We start from the raw sequence: 26,728 nt of genomic DNA, 5'->3' as shown, positions 1-26,728 counted from the left end.
AGGAGACCTTGTGGACGCGCTGGAGAGACTGTCTCTCGGCTGGCCTGGGAACGCCAGAATGAGCTGGATGAAATGGCTGGGGAAAGGGGAGTCCCTCCTAAAGCTGCTGCCCCCCCCCCCCCCATCCCCCCGACCCGACCCTGGATAACCGGAAGAAGATGGATGGAAGGATGGATGGATGATGGATGGATAGGTCATGGTTCATGCTACTGTATCTCACGTAACTTGATTCCTATGACCATATTGTGTGGATGAGAGTGTGAACCGTTGTCTGTCTTTATGGATTTGTGATACACTGGTGACCCATTCAGGGCGTGGTGAGGTTTTAGTCCTGTCGAACTTTGTACAGGATGGTTAACACACAACACTTACATAAATAGTGTACTGTATGTCACTATGGGGGAAAGCTCCGATCATTAGCAAACAAAAGTGTACTTAATGTTGGATATTTAAGGTACTTCTTGATAAAAGTGACCATGACTGGTTTGTGTTGGCTATGATTAGTGTCACACACACATGCATATGGCAGTGTTTCCCAACCACTGTGCCAGTGTGCCGTGAGAGATGTTCAGCTGTGCCATGGGATTGTCCAATATTTACTACGGAGCGTATTGTAAACAGGATCGCCAAACCACTGGCCAGTTCGCGCAAGGCCTGGTCAGCCACTTGCTAATAGTGCATGCGTGGAGAATCGGAGAATTTTGAGATTTGATGTTGTGTCTGTCTGATTGTATTGCATCGGAACATATTCAGTTTATGTGTGTTGATGTGTGCTTTTGCTAACAGTGACAGATACTATGACTATATGGTTGTGGTGCGTTTGTGGTCCGATGGAAATCAGAGCATGCAGCTCAACCAGAGAACCTGAATTGTTAATTTTTCATCAACATAAAATACACAGTCAAATCGAGACACTTCGATTGTGATAGCCACTCAGCTGCTGTGACATTGTTCTTATTGTCGTAATATTTGTAGCATTAGTCTAAAAAAGTAAACAAAGTCATGTTGATTCTTTTGGATTTTAATCACAATCACTTTCAATAGTTTATTTCTTACACTGTCTAAAACATTTTTTTAAAAACTCACTTTTATTTAACAAAAGAAATACAATTAAAATAATATTTTTTATTTATTTTTATTCAATTATTCGACTCTTTATACATATATAGGTGTAGGACTTAACGTCTTTCGTTGTAATATAACTGATTTTAATATAGAAGTTGGAAAAACACTTAACAGATTTTTGTTGGTGGTGTGCCTCGAGATTTTTTCCAATGAAAAGGTGTACCGTGAATGAAAAAAGGTTGGGAAACAGTGCATATGGAATTAACTTCATTGGTGACCTGCTTGAAACATAGATGAGAGGAACAAGGTCACACAAACGCACAATCCGCTACAGAAGCGAAGATTGGAAGCCCAGGTAATGGAGACAAGCACACCACTCAAGCATACATACTAGGGGTGTAACGATACATCGATACACATCGATTAATCGATATAATGCTCTACGATTTATTGGCATCGATGCTAAACGTAAACATCGATTTATATCGCCGTGTTTGACCTTTATTTTGAAATCCAGTTCATTGTTGCTTGCTTCCTCTTTCTGGGAGCGCACTGCGCGTGTTGTGTTGGGAGCAGAGCACGCACGTGAAAGGGGAGTCGACAACTAGTACGCGGCTCCTGGGCTGGTGCTATCTATGGCTAGTGTCCAAAAAGACGAAGAAATTTGCTCCCCTTTAGGCTTCAAGTCATTCGTTTGGAAGCACTTTGGATTCCAAAGAAAATATGGCTCAACGGACAAGACACGTGCAGTTTGTAAATCCTGCCATGCGGTGATCAAATATTCAGGGAGCACAAATCTCGCCGCATATTTGAAGAAAAAACACGACATCAAAGTTCAGTGTTAAAATAAGCACTTTGTATACTGCAATACTCTTGTAATTTCCTAAATAAAGAGTTTGCAGTACCTTGTTCGATCGTAGAGCACTATATCGTGAATGAATCGCAGCAGGCTTTAAGATATCGGCAAATATCGTATCGTAGTTCTTTGTATCGATATTATATCGTATCGTGACAAAACCCGCGATTTACACCCCTAATACATACTGTGGTAGTAATGGGCTGTCAGTAGATTTTCCTTGCTGAACAATGAAGTAGACCATGAGTTTGTCATTTGACATTTTGAAATTGTTGTGTAGGTAGAACAATATGTAGATGCAGGTAATTAAGTTGCCAGCATTATCGTATTTTCCGGACTATAAGGCGCACCGGACTATAAGGCGCACCTTCAATGAATGGCCCATTTTAAAACTTTGTCCTTGTATAAGGCGCACCGGACTATAAGGCGCACCATTAATGCATCATGTCAGATTTTTAATCCAAATCAAATCATTCTCCATTTTATCTTTTTTATTTCAACTTCTGACGTCCATCTGCTCAATGACCTCAACCGCTTCTTTGCTCGCTTCGACGCTCAGAACAGCACTTGCCCGCTGAAGGCCACTCCCCCTTCACACGAGCTGCCCCTGTGCCTCTCCGCCGACAGCGTGAGGAGGGCGCTTGCCGCTATCAACATCCGTAAGGCGGCGGGCCCTGACAACATCCCGGGTCGGGCGCTGAAGGACTGCACTGGTGAGCTGACGGATGTCTTCACGGACATCTTTAACACTTCCCTGCAGCAGGCCATCGTCCCGTCGTGTTTCAAAGCTGCCACCATCGTACCTGTGCCAAAGAAACCCGCTACGTCCTGCTTCAATGACTACCGCCCCGTGGCACTTACGCCCATCATCATGAAGTGCTTTGAGCGGCTTGTCATGGAGCACATCCGATCCGTTCTCCCCCCCACCATTGACCCCTTCCAGTTTGCGTACCGAGCCAAACGGTCTTCTGAGGATGCCATCTGCTCTGCCCTCCACTCGGCCCTCACCCACCTGGAGAGGAGGGACTCGTATGTGAGATTGCTGTTTGTGGACTTCAGTTCTGCCTTCAACACCATTGTGCCACAACGCCTCATCAGCAAACTTGACGCGCTGGGCCTCAGTACCTACCTCTGCAACTGGCTACTGGACTTCCTCTGTCAGAGGCCACAGGTAGTACGTGTTGGTGACAAAATCTCCGCCAGCATCACGCTGAGCACGGGGGCCCCCCAAGGCTGCGTGCTCAGTGTGCTGCTCTTCACCCTCCTGACGCATGACTGCACTGCAACCTACAGCGACAACCGTATCGTGAAGTTTGCTGACGACACGACTCTGGTGGGTCTCATCACCAAGGGAGACGAGACTCAATACAGGCTGGAGGTTGACCTTCTGACCACGTGGTGCAGGGACAACAACCTCCTGCTGAACGTCGACAAGACCAAGGAGATTGTTGTGGACTTCCGGAAGGGTCACACCCAACACCTGCCGCTGACCATCGACGGTGCTGTGGTGGAGAGAGTGAGCAGCGCCAAGTTCCTGGGGGTGCACATCAGTGAGGATCTCTCCTGGTCCACCAACACCGCATCACTGGCAAAGAAAGCCCAGCGCCGCCTGTACTTCCTGCGGAAACTCACTCGCGCGAGCGCTCCTCCGGCCGTCATGACTGCATTTTACCGCGGCACCATTGAGAGCGTCCTCTCCAGCTGTATTGCTGTTTGGGGTGGCGGCTGCACTGACTACAACTTGAAGGCCCTGCAGCACATAGTGAACACGGCTGGTACGATTGCTGGTGCTTCGCTCCCCTCCTTGAAGGACATTTACACCTCCCATCTCACCCGCAAGGCGACCACGATTGTGAGTGATGTGAGTCACCCCGCTCACTCTTTGTTCGAGCTTCTGCCCTCTGGGAAGAGGTACAGAAGCCTGCGCTCCCGCACCACCAGACTCTCAAACAGCTTCATACTCCAGGCTGTTAGGATCCTGAACTCGCTCCCCCGTTCTGCGTAGCGTCCTGTACTTTTACTGTCTGTATGCACACTGGCTCTTATTTGTTGTGTTATCTGTTTATTTATTATTTATTATTACTCTTATTATTTATTGTTTGTGCCTTTTTGTTTATGATGTATTTTATTTTTGCACTATGCTTGCTGGCTCCGTTTTGCTCCTCTTATTTATTGTGTTATCTGTTTATTTATTATTTATTCATCACTCTTACTATTGATTGTTTGAATTTTTGCCTTCTTGTTTTTATATTGTGTCGCGTACTTGTATGTCTATCGTGTTATGTGTCTCGTCGCCGTGGGATAGAGAAAAACGTAATTTCGGTCTCTTTGTGTGTTGTGACATGTGGAGAGATTGACAATAAAGCTGACTTTGACTTTGACTTTGACTTTGAACAAATTACTTTATAATCAGAAAATGAGGATCCATAGTCTTTTAGATTCATGGTTCATAGTTTTCAGCTAGCCACTTATGATTGATTTCATGACACAATGCTTCGGGCCAGTTTAAATTTAGGAATTCAGTCCATATATAAGGCGCACTGTCGGCTTTTGAGAAAATTTTAGGTATTTAGATGCGCCTTATAGTCCGGAAAATACGGTAAATTTGTGACAGCTTCTTACCCCAGGCTGTTGCTTTGATGAACTCACACCACTCTTAAAGTCTCAGAGTCATTACTGTCCAATAACATCCTGCTCTCTACACCTTTTTGGAATTTGTCTACACTGTTTGTACTGTGTCCTCTCTGCATCCATTGCAGCCTGGTCATCCTGGAAGAGGGACCTTCCCATCAGTGGTCTCTTCTCAAGGTTTCTCATTTTCCTTGCCCTTTTGGGAGTTTAAGATCAGGGGATGTTTGAGAATATTTGCCATTTTTCACATGTCCTGTGTTGTTAGTCACCTAAATGTTGAACAGAGGGTGTGATTTACCGAAGGCAAATTCCTTGTTTGGCACGCTCAAACATGGCGAATAAAAACTCTTGAATCTTGAATCTAAATACATGGAACATTCACAATCATTGAAGAAGGCACAGAATCACAACAAATGCATTTGATGTACAGTGATCCCTTGTTTACTGTGGGAGATGCATTCTAGAACCACCCGTGAAAAAATGAAAATCCACAAAGTTGAAATGGTATATGTATTATTGAGAAATTTAAACACCATTGTATTGAAATCTCCAACACCGAGTGTTCTTGTTGCCTGCTAGAGCATGGGTGTATAGCAAGTCATTTAGAAGATGTTTTCCTTGCCAAGCAATGCAAAGTGTCCAAGTGACCTTCAACACATTACGTTAACCTGGGAGACATCATGCATAGCGAAACCAAAGTGTGTCACAGTTGCACATTAATCTCCTGTTGGTCCAGTACACAATATTAAAGCTTTTTAAACCCTCCCCCATACTTGTATGCTACACAAACCTTTCCTATTCCCTTAATAACCATTCTCACACTGTTCTGTGCATATATTGTATACCTTTACAGTAAATAAAAGAACAAAAACGTAAGAGTGTCACGTGTCTCGACTTCGTCTGCACCGGTTGGTACTTCTTCCCTCGCTCGTGGCCGGCGGTCGCCTCCTGCGCTTGCAATCAGTCACGTCCGCAGTGACGCACATTGCTCAGAGGGTAATCAACATTGATCGCTACCACCTGTCCCGTGTTACCCACTGATTAGGGCGTGTATATAGACGCCAATCGCTGGTCAGTTGTCACTAATTAGTCTGCTTTGACACACGCACGCCTGCCACCTGATTCCCGTTTGCCTGATCCGCTGTGTAACGAGATGCCACCACAACGCACGACACGAGCTCGCTGACTAGCTCGTCTGTTGCCTCATGCACCTGCTCTGCTGGCGTTCTCGCCTCCCTTTTCCCATTTTTGCAACCCCTAAATCAGGGGTGGGCAATCCCGGTCCTGGAGGGCCGGTGTCCTGCATGTCACCCTGTTGCAACACACCTGAATCAAATGGTCAGCATATATTTAAATGCCGTTCTCTCGTCACTTATGAACCCGCAAAGTAGCGGATTCGCAAAAGGTGAAGCGCGAAGTGGCAAGTGATCACTGTAATTATTTGATAATGTATTTAACAACGTGGCACCGTGGAACACTGTTTAGCACATCCGCCTCGTATTGCAGATGGTGGATTTGATTCTACCTCCGGCCATCCTGCGTGGAGTTTGCATGTTCTCCCCGTGCCTGCTTGGGTTTCCTCCGGATGGCCCTCCCACATTCAAAAAACATGCATGGTACGGTCATTGGGCACTCTAAATTGGCCGTAGGTTGTGAGTGTGAATGGTTGTCGGTCTCTGTGTGCCCTGCAATTGGCTGGCAATCGGCTCAGGGTCTCCACGACCTACTGATCAAAGTCAGCTGACATAGGCTCTATTATACCCGCGACCCTTGTAAGAAAAAGTGCTTCAGAGGAAGGATGGGTGTTTTTAGCAGGGTGGGTGTTGTAGTTTGCCCCATTTTACCATTCTACCTACATTTGTTTTTATCTCTGGAGGGGGGGACACAATCACCTACTTGGGTGTGTGGTATAGCTAGAAAACAAAACTCAATGTTGTCCTTTCTTTCTTTTATCAACTGTAGCGAAACTTGCCAATCAGTGCAAAATAATTCCGAAAATGTCTTTTTCTACACAGTTTTTTTAATGACTAGGATAATTTTGTTCAGAGAAGTTGCCGGAAATATGCACAATGCGCCAACATTATGTGCTTCACAAACTAGTTGAGCCTGTCTAAACTTTGTGTTGAGGTAAGGGTTTGTGTCGAGAAGTTAGTTAGTTAGTTAGTTTATTGTTTAGCACATATTATATCAATAACTGTGCAAGGAGGGAGACGAAGCCTAGGGCTTGTAAAGAGCTCCACTCCTTCTAACCCCCAATTCCAACCCTTAATGCTGAGTGCCAAGCAGGGAGGCAATGGGTTCCATTTTTACAGTCTTTGGTATGACCTGGCCGAGTTAGAACATGTAAAGTGCAGGGAAAGAGGAGAAGCAAGGCAAAAGTGCAAGATGTTTGTTTATAAACTGTTGGGGATCCTGAGGACTGTATAGGGGGTTGGCTCGCATGTTTATGCTCTTTTCACCCCTGAGTGTCGGTCAGGACACAGGAGGGAAGACGTGGTTTAGTTTTGATTTCTTTATTGGATCATACGGGCATACAGGGACATTGGCAAAGGCACACGTTTTGTCGTAAGGATGTGAGAGCAAGTGTGTGTACTGTAGTGTCTTTGGGTGTGTGAATGTGATTCTTGTGTGATTATGGTATGAAGCGTGTGAAAGGTGTGTGGGATGTGTGTTATGTGTGTGTGTGGGGGGGGAGTGTATGTGTGTGTGTCGGGGTGTGTGTGATCCTTCAACAGACAAATGCAGCAAGTCAACGCTCAACTTCTGACGTCACACAACACTAATAGACGGCACACATCACATAACTAACTGCGCGTAACGGTTCGGTAAGATGTATGATACAGTGGAACCTCGGTTTTCGAAAGTCCCGGTTCCCAAACAAATCGATATTCGAACAAAAAATTCGAGGTTTTTTTGCTTCGGATGTCAGACGAAATTCGGTTGTCGAACCTCGCGAGAGGACCCGCGAGGACCCGCATGCCAACTGACTCCGTTCGTTATTACATTACTCTGAGGATTGCATCAACTCTAACCATGCCTCCAAAGGAAGCAAATGGGAGCAGTAAAGCCATCCTAAAACTCCCTGTGCACTGAGGTCCACTTAAATTTTGGAAAGTCCATTAGGACTTTAAAAATATTTTCTAAATTTTAGCGACCGCTCTTTCACAATAATGCGACCAGCGCAGGGGCAGTTGCACGGTCAGCGGCGCACTACGGCTGCACGTTCACCGGTGCGCTGCAGTTGCGCGATCGGACAAAATTAAGCTCCCTGCGCACTGAGGTCCACTTAAATTTTGGAAAGTACATCAGGACTTTAAAAATATTTTCTAAATTTCAGCGACGGCTCTGTCACAATAATGCAACCAGCGCGGTGCAGTTGCGCGGTCGGCGACGCGCTACAGTTGCGTGTTCGGCGGTGCGCTGCAGTTGCGCGATCGGACAAAAAGGCACAAATGAAAAAGTGCTTAAAAAGGGCGGGTGGTTTTTTTTTTTTCCTTGGGACGGATTATTTTTTGCCCATTATTTGTAATGGGAAACATGATTCGGAATTCAAACGATTCACTTCTCGAACAGCCTTCTGGAACGGATTGTGGTCGAAAACCGAGGCTCCACTGTACTCTAAACCAGTGGTCCCCAACCACCGGTACCGGGCCGCCAAGCCGCACAGAAACATTTTTTTTTTATCGACAATCAATTAATTGAGGTCAAGAAACTCGTCCCAGTCACGTGACACGTTTCCCCAGTCGAGCCCGCAAAGCCAATATGTGGCGACAGGATAACTAACCAGGCAATGAAGCATTCAAAACTGCTTCAACACATGGAGACCAAGCGATAAGCTGATGTAACTCACGCGAGACTTAAGGCGTGGTGACGTAACTTTCTAACTCAACATTCAACACAAAATATACATTGAATTCCAACATCAACATAGGAACCTTTCTAACGTAAACAAAAAAGGAAATCCCCCCCCCCCCCCCAACGAGGTATTTGAATCTAAACTACAAAATTATCAAAATCAAATCAAAAGTACAACATTAATATACCGTTTTTTTCCGTGTATAGTGCGCCCCCATGTATAGTACGCACCCCTAAAAATGGCATGCTGATGCTGGAAAAAAGCTTGTACCCATGTATAATACGCACCCAATTTTTATGAATTTTTTTTTAAAAAAAATTTAATTTTTTTTTTTTTTTTTTTTTTTTTTAAGTCCCAATGATCGTCACACACGCAGGGAGGCAATGGGTCCCATTTTTATAGTCTTTGGTATGGTCTTAACTAGGCTGGATGTAATTTTTTTTGTTGGCGTTGATTTCTCCGACTGCCCATAAACGCACCACCGCGCTCCGTGCGCATGGAGCGTGTTTGAAGTGAACAGCAGAGAAGAAAGGAACAAGGCAAAGTGTTGTGAAATAAAATATTACCTGTAATACGGATTTAGGTAGAGAACTGAACTCTCGCTCTTTATATAGCTGACGTGTCTTGCTCATCCGTTCTGCGCATCTGTAATGGCGGCCTCCGTATGATATCCGGTTTGCGTGTGTGCGAGAGCGAGAGAGAGCGAGAGAGAAAGCGTGCGAGAGAACGCTCAACCGTAGCGCGCCGCCGACCGCCCAACTGCACCGGGCTGGTCGATTAGTGTGACAGAGCCGTCGCTGAAATTTAGAAGATATTTTTAAAGTCCTGATGTACTTTCTAAAATTTAAGTGGACCTCAGTGCGCACTGCGCAGGGAGCTTAATTTGGTGCGGTCGCGCAACCGCAGCGCGCCGGGCGCTCACTGTCGCATTGCTTAAAGAGCGCCTTTGTGTTTTAGGATGAACAGCAGAGACCAAAGGAACAAGGCAAAGTGTTGTGAAATAAAATATTACCTGTAATACGCATTTTGTTATTTGCTGATTGAAACTGCTAATTAAACTGTGAATTGAAACTAATAGGAAGAAAACAACTCTCGCTCTTTATATAGCTGACGTGTCTTGCGCATCCGTTCTGTGCATTTTATTTCACAACACTTTGCCTTTCTTCTCTGCTGTTCACTTCAAACACGCTCCATGCGACCGCAATGCTCTCGTATCAGACGCTTGCTCGATCACCTGCTCGTTTGCTGTCCCGTGCGCGCACGAAGCGCGGTGGTGCGTTTACGGGCAGTCGGAGAAATCAACGCCAACAAAAAAAATTACATCCAGCCTAGTTAAGACCATACCAAAGACTATAAAAATGGGACCCATTGCCTCCCTGCGTGTGTGACGATCATTGGGACTTAAAAAAAAAAAAAAAAAAAAAAAAACATTTTTTTTTTTTTTTGTACCCATGTATAATGCGCACCCCAGATTTTAGGACAATAAATTGGTAAAATTTTGCGCACTATACACGGAAAAAAACGGTACCGTTTTTTCCCATGTATAATGCGCAAAATTTAACAAATTTATCGTCCTAAAATCTGGGGTGCGCATTATACATGGGTACAATTTATTTTTATTTTTTTTAAATCCAGATATGATACGGAGGCCGCCATTACAGATGCGCTTTCTTTTCTGCTGTTCACTTCAAACACGCTCCATACGAACACAATGCTCTCGTATCAGACGCTTGCTCGATCACCTGCTCGTTTGCTGTCACAATGTACCCTACACAAATCCGAAACATTTCTTCGCTATCGAGTTTGCTAGCGCATGCGCAGTGATACTGACCGGCAGAATAACATCCGGTTGTTCCCAAAGATTATCTTTTTTCTGAAATAATTTTACGTTTACGGACTTAAGTAGGAGTCAAAATTTGGGTGCGTATTATACATGGGTACAGGCTTTTTTCCAGCATCAACATGCCATTTTTGGGTCGACCTACGCGCGTGAGAAGACGTTAAGCCACATGAACGTCAACAAAGCCCGTCACAGATCTAGGTTAACGGAGCGACACCTCGGCTCTATCCTAATAATTGAGGCACTAGCAAAAAAGGGAAACCAACTAGGGAAACTATTGATTTCTTTATTACTTTATTTAGATGTATTCTTTCACTGATTCTTCAAGATGATGAATTTGGTCAGAATGTTTGCCGTTGGATGTGATTTCGCCTCATAAACATATTTTATAAATCTGACCTGTAGGCGCTGAAGTGATGGAAAATGTTATTCATCGTATCAGTGTCGTATTTAATAAGAATCACTGATAGTAGTTTTTGGGTGAAATCTTTTTTTAATGCTGTTAATAAATGCATTTGTTTTCAAAAAGCTTTTTTTTAATATCCATGCTTTAGTATCTACTAAAAGTAAAAACCTTTTATGCAATGACCCTCAAATGTCATTTATATTACTTCACACAAACACTGCATCCATGTGCTCCTGGATCGGCCCCCCGGTTAAAATTTAGAACCCAAATCGGCCCCGCAAGTCAAAAGGTTTGGCCACACCTGTTCTAAAATAAAAAAATCAATGAGGGTGCGCCCAGTGCGCCTTATGGTGCAAAAAATACGGTACTTGGACTTGTAGTCCAGACAGTTTTACTTTTCTGTCAATTTTGTGTGTTTACATTAGTACCCAATCATTTTCGTAATATTTCAGTGTGTGGTAAATGCAACATTTTAGTAACTGGAAGTGAGCAGTGGGAGATAAAACGCATAGTGTCAATGCAAATTACCTGCTGCCAAGAATACATAAATTACAACAACCTTACAGCTCTTTTTTTTTCTAGGCTGTGCTGTGCGTACATATGGGTGACTGGGTGATCTGTTACTCAGGATGCTGACTGTAAATCTTGGGCAGCAGAACAATGGATAAATCAACAAAGGTACGAACCGATGGCAATTCTCTGCTGAAGGCTGTTTATCAGAGTCGTCTACGTCTGACTCGGCTGCTTCTGGAGAGAGGGGCCTACATTAACGAGAGCAACGAAAATGGCGAGACACCACTAATGGTGGCTTGCAAGACACGTCATTCAGATTCCCAAAGTGTACCCAGGCACAAAATGGTCCAGTAAGTCCTATCTTTCCCTGAAAGTCGACATACATGCTGTTTTATGGTCAATGTTTTTAGGAGTTGCCTTTGAATCCAACAGGTATCTCCTGGAAAATGGTGCCGATCCCAACATTCAAGACAAGAGTGGGAAAACTGCCTTGATGCATGGGTGCCTTGGGCAGGATGGAACTGAAATTTTGTCCCTCCTGCTGAGCAGCGGTGCCGATCCAACTCTGGAGGACCACTCTGGATTCTCAGCACTGGTTTACGCCGTTAATTTAGGTAACAGGGCCATCCTTAAAATCCTTCTGGATGCTTGTAATGCTAAGGGAAAGGAGGTCATCATCATCACCACCAACAAGCTTCCATCTGGCCAGACAACAAAGCAGTACCTAAATGTCTCTCCACCCCCTGACCTCGAGGAGCATTCATATTTTTCACCAACCTCCTCATCACCATTCGACATCCAACGACGAGTTCCTCCACACAGTTCCTCAGCAAGTGCTTCTCCTCAGCCTGGGAGTCCCCTTCTTGGCCTCAGAAATAACAAGTGTCCCGATTCATGGGTTAGCGTCAGCACCTCTCAAGCAGATTCTCCAATTCAACATCCTAGTCCATTAAATGCTCCTAATGTTGACAAGCGGCTCAATCCTCAGAGATTACACTCACAGCAATGGGTCAAAAACCCACCCCAACTTCTTCAGAAGGTGCAGACCTCATTGCTGGCAGATAAGCAACCGGAGGAGGTCTTGTGTTTCAGGGGCCTTAACTTCCATGGTCAGCCAGCAGCTGTTTCATGCCACCATAGCATGGATATGAAAGATGGACTACTGAAAGCACTGGACAACATATCAGAGAATGACAACAAAGGGCGATGTTGGAGAGGCTTTGCTCGAAAGATGTCATATGACAGTGCTGCAAGCACAAAGCATTCCACTTCGCACCCCAACTTGCATCAACAAAACAATCTGCCATTTCCCAGTGAATCCATTCCTGCCGATGGAGCTACATCAGATAGTCTTCAACAGTTACATATTTCCAGTCTTCAAAACGTTATTCATCGACGTAACATTGGTGTTGACCATTACAGTTCAGATTCTCAGTTACTGCAGTTTGGCAGCAAAGACAAAAGCTCAAACTGCCTGACCAAGGGACCGGACAGGTCCAAGCTGACAAACGGTAGGTCCTCCACTCTGTTAGGCTCCAGAGAGTCTCTGGATAGCTCTGTCCAGAGACAAGGTGCCTTTGGACTCGAACAAAGAGGCTCAGGGGCCCTTCTCCAAGATCACATCTCCTCCACTCGGCCAGGATATCTGCCCCCTCTGAACCTGCATGCTCCCATTCCAGATATTGGCGTCAACTGTAACACTCTGCGCCCAATGACTGCAACTAGCAAAACACTCAATATTGCTTTAAAAGGATCAAAGCCCATTTTGCCCTGTGCGCCTATTTTCCCACAGGTCATGAAAACAAGCAAAATGCTTTGGAGGCGCCACTCCATGCAGAGTGAGCAGATTAAGCAGCTGTCTAACTTTGAAGAAAAGTTAGACCACTAGTCATTTTTTGGACCGGTTTGTCCAGTGGCTCCTATTCATTTCCCCATTTGTCTTAGTTTCAGTATTGCTTTTATTTAAATTTTTTTACCAATACACAACTAACCAAAATGCAATAGTGATACATCTAATTGTAATTGTATCGTAGTCTGCATAGGCAAAAGGCCATCTCAAATTGATCTTGTATTCAAAGCTATTTATTGTTTCAATAATCACTGTAATTGGACACACCTAGGAAACACAAGACATCTGTGACCGGTCAGCCATATCAAAGTCAAAGTCAAAGTCAAAGTCAAAGTCTGCTTTATTGTCAATTTCTTCACATGCCAAGACACACAAAGAAATTGAAATAACGTTCCCAGTATCCCACGGTGACAAGACATAGTACACAATATACATACAAGTAAACAACACAAAAAATAAAAACAAGAAGGCACAAACAATGAATAAATAAGAGTGATGAATAAATAATAAATAAACAAATAACACAATAAATAAGAGGAGCAAAAATGGAGCAAGTGTGCACACAGCAGACAGTCAGAATATAGCGCAAAAGTATAGGACGCTACGCAGAAGGGGGGAGAGAGTTCAGTTCCTAACAGCCTGGAGAATGAAGCTGTTGGTGAGTCTGGTGATGCGGGAGCGCAGGCTCCTGTACCTTTTCCCAGAGGGCAGAAGATCGAACAAAGAGTGAGTGGGGTGACTCACATCACTCACAATATGCTACATTTATTTTAATTATATAAAAATGGATAGGTTCTAACTTAAGATGCTATGTTGTGTATTTTCCAGAAATAAATGCATGGAAATAATCTCCAGACTTGAACGCTTAAGACTTGTGCTTTTGTTACATGCCAAAAGGGAAAACTGAAAGGAAAAAAAGTGAAAGGGGCATCAGGGATAGGCCAGGAAAGAATTCTAAAAGAAAAATACAATGGTGTGAATGTGTCACACGTTTAATGCAATTCAGCATTTATTGCAAGCACAGTATCAGCAACTAAATATTACTAAGTCGACTTTAAGTTTCTTTAAATATTTTTGATCACCTAAAAACTCCAACAAAATAACCATTGTTAAATTGATCTCTGTCTGAAATCATTGTGTAGGTGCAAAGTGTGATACTGCTCTTGTATTGGATAGTGTCATGTAGCGCACAGAATACAAGACTAACAAATATGAAAATTAAAATAGGAACATCAGATATTGCCCAAACTTTACAATATTGCTCCCTTTCCCCATCAAGACCTCAAATTGGGATATCCGGAGGGACACTTTAAGGACAAATAATAAAAACTTTGTCATTGTTCTATAAATGTTTTTCACATGTGACAGTGTGAACTTTGATGCATGGCTAGATGTATTTGCACAAATACCATTTTTTTCCATGTATAATACGCCCCCATGTATAGTCGATGCTAGAGAAAAGCCAGTATCCATGTATAATACGCACTCAAATTTTGACTTTTACTTAAGTCCGTAAACGTAAAATGATTTCAGAAAAAAGATCATCTTTGGGAACAACCGGATGTTATTCTGCCGGTCAGTATCACTGCGCATGCAGTAGCAAACTCGATAGCGAAGAAATATGTGAGACTCTCAACGGGATCACCAATATTTGAGTGATGTTCCAGTTATTTATCACAATTATTTATTATTATAATAATAATATATATAATATATATAATAATTATTTATTTATTATTCACAATTGTCATGGTGATCTTTCTGGTGATTTCTTAACTAGGCTGGATGTATTTTTTTTGTTGGCGTTGATTTCACCGACTGCCCAGAAAGGCACCACCGCGATCAGTTAGGTTAAAATGAAAAGAGAGGAATGTGACGTGTGGACATGTGAAAAAGGCGGCTCTGTATTGGAGAGAAGTTGAAGAGGAATAAAACCACCCTTGGAAACCAAAACTTGCCCCTCATCGTGACTCGGAGCCGCAACAAATGTTTCAGATTTGTGTAGGGTACATTGTGACAGCAAACGAGCAGGTGATCGAGCAAGTGTCTGATACGAGAGCATTGTGTTCGTATGGAGCGTGTTTGAAGTGAACAGCAGAGAAGAAAGGAACAAGGCAAAGTGTTGTGAAATAAAATATTACTTGTAATACACATTTTGTTATTTGCTGATTGAAACTGCTAATTAAACTGTGAATTGAAACTAATAGGTAGAGAACTGAAGTCTCGCTCTTTATATAGCTGACGTGTCTTGCGCGTCCGTTCTGCGCATCTGTAATGGCGGCCTCCGTATGATATCCGGTTTGCGATGGAGATTAAAAACCAAACAATTTGACAATAACACACCATCAAGGATTGCACCATCGCATCAAACGATGTGTCGTCAATCATGAATTTTACTGACTACAGTGTGTTGGGCAGGATGGCTGAATGCGATGCACGATTGACAACAAACAAGAAGAAAGGTGATTTGAAGTTTTATTTCGAGGGAGATTTTCTTCAAAATTTGTTGTTCCCATGCATAATGCGCACCCCAGATTTTAGGACAATAAATTAGTTAAATTTTGCACATTATACATGGAAAAAAACGGTACATTGTGCCACACTTATATATTCCTCACAAAGTTAATTTCAGAATAGATGATGAAACTGTGTGTTTTGAGTTCAGTAAAATGTTCAAACTCAAGAGTGGTCTCTAAGCGTCTGAAGTAAATTTTGGATTCTGTATGTCACCTTAAATGGCGACCTTGCAGCAGTGAGAAGACCCTAAGCTATTTTTGCGGTACAGAGAAGCTCTAGTTTCAGTAATGTGTAGGTACTTAGAATATGGAAGGGCCATTCGTCCGTGACCAGGAAGACCTTTGTCCATGCCCTTTTAAGGGCATTGGAAGTAACCAGTAGAGTGAGACTCGGACCGCAGCTGTTGTCTTACGAGGTACAAATGATGGGGGGAACAGATAGAGGAGTGCGGAGAGCCGTGAAGGACAAGAGCGGGCGCAAGGGGCAAGAGCAAGAAGCGCGAGGGCCTTTTTGGGGCGAACATCTGTGCTGTCGAGAGCTGAAACATCTTTGCTCTTGGGGCCACTCTAACTTTTGGAGAGACATCACTTTGACATTGGTTGAATAAATCTTTTCACAATCAGCCGCGTGTCACCGAAGTGCTTCCTTACCCGGACCAGCCATTGTCCACTGAGTGTTTTTTTGGAGACCAGCGAAACAACAAAGACCATTCACCACACGTCCTCCAAACACACCTATACAGGACTGTCTCAGAAAATTTGAATATTGTGATAAAAGGTCTTTATTTTCTGTAATGCAATTAAAAAAACAAAAATGCCATACATTCTGGATTCATTACAAATCAACTGAAATATTGCAAACGTTTTATTATTTTAATATTGCCGATTATGGCTTACAGTTTAAGAAAACTGAAAAATCCTATCTCAAAAAATTAGAATATTTCCTCAGACCAAGTAAAAAAAAAAGATTTATAACAGCAAAACAAAATCAAGCATTTGAAAATGTCCATTAATGCACTCAGTACTTGGTTGGGAATCCTTTTGCACTGATTACTGCATCAATGCGGCGTGGCACGGAGGCAATCAGCCTGTGGCATTGCTGAGGTGTTATGGATACCCAGGATGCTTCAGTAGCAGCCTTTAGCTCATTTGCATTGTTGGGTCTTTCAGCTTCTTCTTCACACTACCCCACAAATTCTCTATGGGGTTCGGGTCAGGGGAATTGGCAGGCCAATCGAGGACAGTAATGCCACGGTCAGTACACCATTTACTGGTGGTTTTGTCACTGTGGGCAGGTGCCAGATCATGCTGGAAAATGAAATCATCATCTCCATAGAGCTTTACAGCAGACGGAAGCATGTAGTGCTCTAAAATCTTTTGGTACACAGCTGTGTTTACTCTGGACTTTAGGAAACACAGTGGACCAACACCAGCAGCTGACATGGCTCCCCAAACCATCACTGACTGTGGGAACTTCACACTGGATTTCAAGCAACTTGGATTTTGCTCCTCTCCAGCCTTTCTCCAGACTCTGGCGCCTTGACTTCTACATAAAATACAAAACTTGCTTTTGTTTGAAAAAAGGACTTTGGACCACTCTGCAACTGTCTAGTGCTTCTTTTCCACAGCCCAAGTCAGACGCTTCAGAAGTGGCTTGACCACGGGAATATTGGGATCGTAGGCCATTTCCCGGACACATCTGTGAACAGTGACTTTTGATACCTGGACTCCAGCTTCAGTCAACTGTCTGTGAAGCTCCCTCAAATTCTGGAAGCGACTCTTCTTCACAATGCTGTTAAGGCTGCGGTCATCTCTCTTGGTTGTGCAGCATTTCCTACCACATTTCCCCCTTCCAACAGACTTTTTGTTGATGTGCTTTGAAACTGCACTCTGTGAACAGCTTGCTCTTTGAGAAATTTCTTTTTGTGTCTTACCCTCCTGATGGAGGGTGTCAATGATGGTCCTCTGGACAGCAGTTAGATCAGCAGTCTTCCCCATACTTGCCATTTAGTTTACTGAACCAAGCTGAGTGGTTTTCAAGGCTCAGGAAACCCTTGCAGGTGTATTGAGTTAATTAGACGATTCAAGTGATTAGTTGAATACCCTACTCGTATACCTTTTCATGATATTCTAATATTTTGAGATAGGATATTTGAGTTTTCTATGCCATAATCAGCAAAATTAAAATAATAAAAAGCTTGCAATATTTCAATTGATTTGTAATGAATCCAGAATGTATGGCATTCTTCATTTTTAAATTGTATTACACAAAATAAAGAACTTTATAACACTATTCTAATTTTCTGACAGTCCTGTACACTGCATTTTTCACCATGGAAATTCAACAATTCACAAGGCACATTATGGGTTATGGTCTTAATACAAAGTCGTTTGTATATAATGTGATGTAATGCTGTACAGTTGAGGGAATCTTGAAGGTCGAGTGCAAGTGTTGCCACGGGCAACCTGCTTTCCTTTTGAGCATGCAGTACTTACTTCAGGGATGCAAGCAAATCGCCAATTTGGATATAAGGCTTTCTAAAGAGATAAGCTTTTCTGAAATAAAGTTAGGTCAGTTATTAAAAAGTAATGCAGCTTCTTGAGGTATTATTTTATCCCATAAAAAAGACAGATTTCTTTGTAGATGCTTGTTGTTGTTTGATTCCACAATGGGGGTTTCATTAGCTCAAAGGCTAAAAAATGGATAGGATGGCATTATACAGTGCAGATGTCAAATGACTTAACCCATTAAAAAAAAAAAGCAAGAAATATAATAGTCAATTGAAAATTCGGTGGCCTGAGCTTATCCTAAAAAGTGTAGTCATGGAACCAAAATGGGTCTAATGTTGAGCGCTCAGAATTTAGGTACCGTATTTATTCTAATTATCCCCCATATTCTAATCGCCCAGTGTGTGTTAGCGATGACATAAATAAAAAACATTGATACCTGTAATTATCGCACATGCTGCTAAATATTCCCTGCAAAACTTACGTTTTCCTCCGCGACCGCATGCCGACGTCATTGCCCAAGTTTAAATATGACTAATTTGACAGCACGTCGAATGTCCTTTTAAAAATGTTTTTCTCCGTAAACTATGATACAATGATACTCGTCACTCCGCTACAATATCCTCAATTACGTGATCGGGGCGTGCGCTCAAACAAGACGATCGCGATGACATGACGTGCGCAACATGTGATGTGCGACGGCGTCAATTGACGCACCCCGCTGTTAGAGGTAGCTCATAACAGCCGCTGTTCTAGTGTTAAGAACACCAGTGAGATGCAGGTATTGCATACTACATAAGGAAAATATACATATTATCGCCCATTTCAGTGCCCCTTGGCGATCAGAGAAAAAGTGTTCTCTATTAATCGCTCACCCCCACTGTTGGACATAAACTTTCTCTAATTATCGCCCTGGGCGATAATTAGAATAAATACGGTATTTTTTAATTTATACAACCACTGGTTGGAATCCCTAAATGCTAAATTTGAACTCCATTACAGACAATATGGTCGTAAAAGTTCACTGTCTCTAGATACTAATGGCCTGACTATTTTCTTTGAAAAAAAAAAGATAAAATAATGGAGCAGAGATTAGCATGGACGCTGTCAAGGCGGCACTTTTAGCATAACCAAATGCATTGTAAAACACAATAAGGATTATTATTATTTAATTTACGTATATAATAGAATGTAGAAGTGGCTGGCACAGTGCACATCCAGAGGTGTCGAGGTTCCCATATTCAGCATGACTAATTATTCCTCATGTCTGATCTTGTAAAGTCTGTCAGTTCCATCCTTAGCACCTCTGGTAGGTCGTAGCAGATCCTGCTGACATCAAAACATGTTCTGTAAGGTAGCAGGTCCTCTACTTTAAATTTGTCATTCTGTCCAGTCCACACAGTTAGAGAATACCTGCACAAGACAAAAGTGTATATATATTTCTTTTAAACAATTCATTGTTTGAATTTTTTTTATAAGCACAAGCACATCATGGGACAATTGTAACGTATACAGTAATTCTCTCATGCATTAATTAATAGAGAAGGCTTCCCCAATGTTGCTCAAGTAACTGATGGGACCTTTTGATAACAAAACGGCATCGATATCTGAATGATGGAGGGACAGGTTTGTACACAATGTAAACATTCATATGCTGTAGCTGTATTCCTGTGAGACCTCACTGGGCAAAACTAAGCTGTTTCTGTACCGTGACTGATTGAATGAATCATCGCACTCATCTACTTTCACCTTTTCTGCTTTGTGCTCCACCACTCACCTAAATCACAATAGGAAGCACAGTTTGAGCTGCCTACGCAGTCTGTGGGCCCAAGAACACATTGCCTTGTTGTTCCACTTGCTCACTAGATGTTTGTCAAGGCTAGATGTGGGCAAAGTGTCTGCTTACTTAATTTCAAAACTAAATAATACCAGTTTGCACAATTACATTGCAAAGGTTACATTATACTAAAGTTCATGAGCATACATGCAGTGATGGGGCCAGTTTTTTTTTCACTGGGGTGGCAAAGTGGGGGGGGGGGGGGGGCGGCAGAAGCTGGGGTGGCCAGGATAACCATACAATCACAATTACAAAAATATAGTTTACAAAATATGCATATTTTACATGCACGCCCATGACCTCCGTGGATGGATGGATGGATGGATGGATGGATGGATGGATGGATATTTTACAAAATATACAGGCTGTACAATATTCAATATACAAGACAGTTTAATATACAACAATGATACATTGTGTACAAACAAAACCTGAACTTCACATGTCAAAATCATGTTCACAATACATTGTGTTCACAACCAAGTTACCTCAAGTTCACAAGCATTCAAAAAAGAAAAATTCTGCGGTTGTGGTGACGTGAAGCAAACTGTTTATTGATATTAAGGGTACAATACATCATCTGCCGTTGTTGTCCTGATGTGGGTTTTGATTAATTTAAGGGCAGAGGAACTTAGTATTTCACAGGTTGCTGTGCTAACTGGAATCACAATACAGATTTTACTTAACCTAAAAAGTTCATGGAACAAGTAGCAGGTCTCTCTGTACTTTTCTCGCTTCTTAAAAGCCATCTTGTTTGATGAACCTCATGCGTGCTTATTGGAAACTATTTTGAGGTAATTCTCTATCTGCGGTAAAGCTGGTGTTTGAAACAAGGTTTTTTGCAATTGTTGCACTCATTGGGTCGGCAGTCAGTCAGCTGAACAGGACAGCCACATAAAATCTAAGTTAAATCTAAGGTAAACAGTCCAGCGCCTTCTCTACTAGCAAATTACATTGCCTTGGTTGATTTTAGTTTACCAAATTAAGATGTACATTCACCACATTCTTCTTTCCTGGCGCTACTCTGTGTCTCTCCCCCTCCCTCTGAATGGCCAGAGTGCGGCACACACGCCTGTTCTGCTAAGGATGCATTAAAGTCCGCTGGTAAATTGGAATTTTATTTGGAAATGCATGAGAAAACATGGCCATTTTCAGCGGAGTGGCACCAGGGGTGGCAAGGGCTTTGATGGGGGTGGTAATTGCTACCCCAGACACCCCTCTGGCTTCGCCACTGCATACACGTTGCATTAATTTGCGGCTTTTAATGAATGAGTTGATCAGATCATTTTGAATGGTAGAATGATGCAACAGAATTTAAATAATTTTTACATTTGACTACTCTTCAGCAGGATTGGTTGATCATGTACCTGGTTTTCAGGCACAAACATCATTTCTACATATATTACATAGGGTTGGGCATTGGGATAGCCATTCCAGAAGATGCTTTATCTATTCCATAACCAGTTTTTATATGCATGGGATCATTGTCTGTTGGTCACCACTGTTGTTGTTGTTGTCAAAAGTTCAAAAATGTTCTCTCACACATTTTGATGGTTCCCGAGTTGAAAATTTGTCAAATTCACCTCAAATCAACAGCCTGACTGATAAAACTGCAACACTATTGATGCGCCAATGATCCAAAACACATGTTGAGACTGGTTTTGGAACGGATAATGCTGAATATATGCTTCTCAAATGAGCTGTTCTCAATTGGTTTTATTTGGTTAAATAAAAATCTGTCTGGGGTGATATGATTCACTGTATCTGTAGCAGTTATTCTACTTAATAAACATTACAACAACAGCAAATAAAGTGTGCATGAGGGATGTCACCTGTCTGACTGTTGCAGCAGCCATGCGAGTTGAGAGACAGACTGGGCCAAAAGGGCCGCCCGTACTGGGAAGGTGACAAGATGTTCCAAGCCTCGACAGATGTCCTGCATCTCATGCACCATTTCCCAACTGTAACCTAAAAAATCGGTTATGTCAATATTTACTCTTTTTAGAATTGATTACGTCGATTGAAATGATTGGGTCGATTATTTCATCGACATCTTTACACCAAAAGCTGTTGTGAAAGCGCTATATAAATAAAGAGGTCTTGTATTTTAATTTGACAGTGGTTAGCACGCATCTACAAAGTATGCCAAAGTTGATGTACTATAATAACACTTTACTCACTTAGGACTTATAAAATAGAAAACAAATAGTGAAATACAATACCAGATCCAGTCGCCACTGCCCTACTCGGATGCTTTTTTTTGCTCACTTTCCCCACAATAATCACGCCATTCTACATGTATACTTGATTAATGTCGATAGCATAGATGAAGCAAGCTATGCTTAGCTAACTTAGGTGAATAATATTTTTTCAAAGCCCTACTCTTGATCTTAAAATGTGAATATACATGCAGTAATGAGTTGAACTAACAAATTCATGACAAACTGTAACAGCATTACTGCATCTAAAACCCATCAAATGTAAAATACAGAAATCGATCGACTGAAAGTGAATGAATAATACATCTGCCAGTGACTTTTGGGACGAAACACGGAAAAAAGGATGCTGACACGTAACGTACACATGAGGAAAACACGCACAATTGATATTTCAGCAGTTACTTATCCTAGCCTGTGGTATATAGACATGTAAATAGACATACCCTAACATCAAACGATAATAGCCAAGATGCACCCTCACCTGGATTGTCAGTCCCTGTGGTCCACTTTGTGGTCCAGCCAAGGGAGAGTACAATATTAGTGGGAAGAGACTTTACAGCTGCCAAGAAAGCTTGAGGGTCCAGTGGTTTGTTCGGAATTCCAGGTCCTGGAAGGATATCGGCATTGACCCACACAGGAGAGGTCATCTGAACCAACGCTTGCTGCAACAGGCCCACGGAAAGAGACACCGCCTCCAGGCTGCATGGAAGCACCAAAATTGGGTAAGCATCATGTCAGCTCTCACAAATTAGAAGGAATGTAATCTCACCTCTTGAAGTCTAGCTTGATCCCCTTGTCATGCAATGTGACATATTCAAGCCACTCTTTCAATGTGATGTCACTGTCAGTGTCAGGAGGGTGGCCCATGACTGGCTCCTTAGGGTCATAGCCTCTTACAATTATGTCAGCCTCAATCATATGAGTAGGACCTTAGTGCAAAAGGAGTTTGATTTAAAAGGTTTAAGTCAACCACTACATTTTCTTTGTATTGATATGTTCTGTGCAACCCAAATGGTTGAAACACGCCATTTTGATTCTTTCATTTGTGGAATATTAATTAAGCAGACAAAATCTACCTATTTTTATCCATCTCAGCGGGCGACAATTTTCCCACTTACTATTGAGTGAAAATTACATCAACTAGGAAAAGTGCACCGTTTTGAACTGGGAGGTCAAGAGTTGCAAACCCCGAGTTCACCGATGGACAACACAATTTTGATCATTTTGAAAAGACCTATGTTTGTCCGAATCAATCAGCAGAACAATCATCGGTTTGAACTCGTAATAGTTCCCAAGCCCTCCGCCGCAAACATTTGGTCAAGTGTTTTTCAAAAATCCAAGGTGGAAACTTTTTCTGTAACTAGTATAATTATTCATTCACTCAAGAGGTCAGCATTGGAGACGACGAGCTGTGATTGGTTGGTGCAAGTGCCGCCTGGTGCTGGGGAGCTGTGTCGGGTGCCTGCTAGATTGTGACTCAAAATCTCTCAAAATTGAGTAACTTGTTACTGCTGTATTCAAATCAAACTGTCAATGCTGTATTCAAATCAAATGTTGTTCTGTGTCTACTATTATGTTTCTTCCTCTTCTTGGTGATGGTGGTATTACAGGTAATACTGTGGATATGTAAACTGTGTCTGGAAGTGTAAATCCTTGGTTGAAATCGGGATGGGACTAGATAAGTAGAATTGCTTCAACCTGCCTCCCTTTTCTACAAGTCATTAATCTTCCATTTATCCTCATGAGGTTCGCGGGGGTGCTCGAGCCTATCCAAGCAGGAAACGCAGTTTACAGATTTTTTTTTGTCTCATGTATTCAGGGTTGACTGATCATGTATGTGGGTTGTTCTGATTGTACTGTTAAGCATGCTTAACAGCCAATATGGAGCATATATCCCAATGCCCATAAATTACACTTGACTAGCGAACTTATGGTACGTTGCTAAGAGAAACCCAGATGTCCCACCTTGAAGAGCCTCGGTCAGTTTGCTTCTGCTGTTCACTGCGTGTGACCATCGCAGCTCAGCAGCGTCTCTCTTCTTTAGCTGACCCTGAAAATACTCCGCCGCCTGCTCACACATCGTTTTAACATCAAATTATACCATTACAGGATGTCGGGCTTTCTCCGACTTTCAACTAAGAAAAGTGCACTTGAACGCCCCTTTGAACCGGAAGGTCTGAGTTGCAAAGTCGAGAAATAAAGACGACTTCGACTTCACGGACAGATGTGACGTCACTCCACGGCGACCGCGGTATGGACAGGGTTTAAGGAAGATTCCACTGGCTGCACACGACTGACAAGAAAATAACAAGTATATACACAACATACTAATCCAAGATTCACATCAGCAAAAATGATCGTTTCCGTGGTGGATAAAGTTATTTTAGTCTTTCCTGGTTTCACGCAAAATGGTAAACCTTCGAAACCCGAATCCACCCCCGCTCTCCGGAATAGTTCACTCCTGCAGGAACACGGAAATGGAATCTTTTGTATTTTTCTAAATCTTATAGTGAACAAATTTCAAATACAAACGCTAACTACGACAGAACACACATCACAATAGTGCAAATTCAGAACAAACAAAAAATGACATTATATATATTGAAAAAATACAATTTAGACAAATTATACAATAGATTAAGGCAGTGCTTCTCAATTATTTTCTGTTACGCACCCCCCTAGCAAGAAGAAAACTATTCGCGCCCCCCACTCCCCACCGTGACTATCCATCTCTGCTTAACATTTTATCCTTATTAACATTAAAGAAAAAAAGAAAGACATATGGTCAAACTTACAAAGAATAACTTTATCAAATCGTGTTTCAAGTCTGCAACAGAAAATATTTTAAGTGCATCAATGCCTGAAATTAAAAATAAATCCTTGTTTAAACTGTAAACATGTTTGACCAACTAATTGCACCATTGCAAAATTAAATCAAATCAATAAATAATATTCTCCAACTGTACTCACAGTGAAGCCAAGCGCTAAATACGCTTCGTCGTATTTCCTCGTCTTAGCTTTCGGCTGACTTTCTTTTGTTTCGTTATCTTTGTTTCTCTCCGCTTTTCTTTTCATCCCTGTTAAAAACTTGTTCATGTTGGTGGTTGTTATGTTGAATAACGGAGGCTATAGACGGGACGCAGTCGGAGCTTTCTGTTGACTCAACACTGCTAACCAAGGCAAACCTGTTGTCTTGTAAGTCGTAAAATGTTGCACTGTCGCAAACGTGACAGAAGTAACAATGAGAGCGCCACTGCCGCCTACTGTAGTAGATGCGCAATTACACTTTATTCTAGTACTACCAAAAACAAAAGCCTGTTCCCCAGGGTCACACGTATAGCACAGGTATACAGGTATATATCACAGGTATAGCACCGCCCCCCCCCCCCACACACTATTTGAGAAGCACTGGATTAAGGAAACATTCTTTTTTATCCAAACAATTTCCATTTTGAGGTGGGACGGTTGGGCACTGGTTAGCAAGTCTACCTCACAATTGAGGTTCAGGGTTTGATTCTGAGTCTGGCCTTACTATGTGGAGTTTTCATGTTCTCCCCGTGTCTGTGTGGGTCTCTTTCTGGTTTTCTATTCAATCTCTGACTGATTTTAAAATAAAAAAATACAGCAACTACAAAACTAAATTTAAATAAAATTTCAGTGAAAGAATTTCTGCAAGGTAGAGTAGGCCACAATTTTTCCACATAGATTAGATTTTGGGAGTAAGTAAGTATATTTTGTCACGCAGGGCCAGGAAGCTTTACATATTTTTCCCCCCCCTTGAAAAATAAAGCCACAATTAAAAAAATGTTTGCTTTCAAGTTTTCTTGGTTTGATATTAAAATTTGTTTGAACATTAAAGTGGGGAGACTGAAAAAAAAGAGTTTAAAATGTTAATTGGAATGTATCACCCGCGAGTGATAGCAAGACAGCAAGTGAGGGAACACTGTATGAGTATACGGCCCAGATGTGTCAGGCTGGCTCTATCCTGCTCTAACACAGTGCTTCTCAATCATTTTCTGTGATGCACCCACAGGGGAGAAGAAAACATTTCCCCCCCTCCCCCACACACACACATTAAAGAAAACAAACCAAATTAAAAAAAAAAAAGAAAGATCAACTTACAATGAAGAATAAATTTAACAGAACAGGTTCAATGTGCATCACTTTGCCTGAAATTAAAAAAGTTAATTAGAATTATTTAAACTATAAACATTCTTGGCCAACTGCCATTTTATTCAAGATTCAAGAATTTTTATTTGCCATGTTTGGGTGTGCCAAACAAGGAATTTGACTTCGGTACATCACAGCCTCTGTTCAACATTTAGGTGACTAACAACACTCAGGACGTGTGAAAAACGACAAATATTCTCAGGCATCCCCTGATCTTAAACTCCCAGGAGGGCAAGGAAACACTCAAAACTCCAACTACGGGAAATGAGAAATCTTGGATGAGAAGAGACCACAGTTGGGAGGATCCCTCTTCCAGGATGATCAGGCTGCAATGGATGCAGAGAGGACACATAGTACAAATAGTGTAGACAATTCAAAAAGGGTGTGGGGAGCAGGATGTTATTGCAGGATTTTATGCTGAAAAATACAATAAAATAATAAACATACAGAATATTAAATTAA

The 26,728-nt window shown here is 42.1% G+C and overlaps 2 protein-coding genes across 9 annotated transcripts; one reads left to right on the top strand and one right to left on the bottom strand.

Moving 5' to 3' along the window:
* Nucleotides 1–11,070: 11,070 nt before the first annotated feature.
* ankrd34bb (ankyrin repeat domain 34Bb) lies at nt 11,071–13,755 on the top strand. The gene is made up of 2 exons (XM_061277877.1): nt 11,071–11,517; nt 11,600–13,755. The coding sequence occupies exons 1-2, from the start codon at nt 11,315–11,317 to the stop codon at nt 13,053–13,055; spliced, it is 1,659 nt and encodes a 552-aa protein (XP_061133861.1). The 5' UTR covers nt 11,071–11,314; the 3' UTR covers nt 13,056–13,755.
* A 4,373-nt stretch (nt 13,756–18,128) lies between these two features.
* Nucleotides 18,129–25,345, bottom strand: fam151b (family with sequence similarity 151 member B). 8 transcript variants are annotated; one of them, XM_061277869.1, is made up of 7 exons: nt 25,067–25,341; nt 24,892–24,923; nt 24,062–24,557; nt 22,866–23,025; nt 22,578–22,795; nt 21,710–21,845; nt 18,129–19,453 (listed from the first exon to the last, which is right to left on the bottom strand). In XM_061277869.1, the coding sequence occupies exons 3-7, from the start codon at nt 24,174–24,176 to the stop codon at nt 19,291–19,293; spliced, it is 792 nt and encodes a 263-aa protein (XP_061133853.1). In that variant the 5' UTR covers nt 24,177–24,557; nt 24,892–24,923; nt 25,067–25,341; the 3' UTR covers nt 18,129–19,290. The 8 variants fall into 8 exon arrangements, with proteins under 8 accessions (XP_061133853.1, XP_061133858.1, XP_061133855.1 ...); XM_061277874.1 differs by lacking the exon at nt 24,892–24,923 and having other exon boundaries at nt 24,062–24,166; nt 24,259–24,557; nt 25,067–25,340; XM_061277871.1 differs by lacking the exon at nt 24,892–24,923 and having other exon boundaries at nt 18,129–19,366; nt 25,067–25,345.
* Nucleotides 25,346–26,728: the final 1,383 nt, after the last annotated feature.

Source organism: Syngnathus typhle, linkage group LG5 (assembly GCF_033458585.1).
Source record: "Syngnathus typhle isolate RoL2023-S1 ecotype Sweden linkage group LG5, RoL_Styp_1.0, whole genome shotgun sequence".
Lineage (NCBI taxonomy): Eukaryota > Metazoa > Chordata > Actinopteri > Syngnathiformes > Syngnathidae > Syngnathus > Syngnathus typhle.
This window is presented reverse-complemented; position numbering and strand designations above follow the sequence as displayed.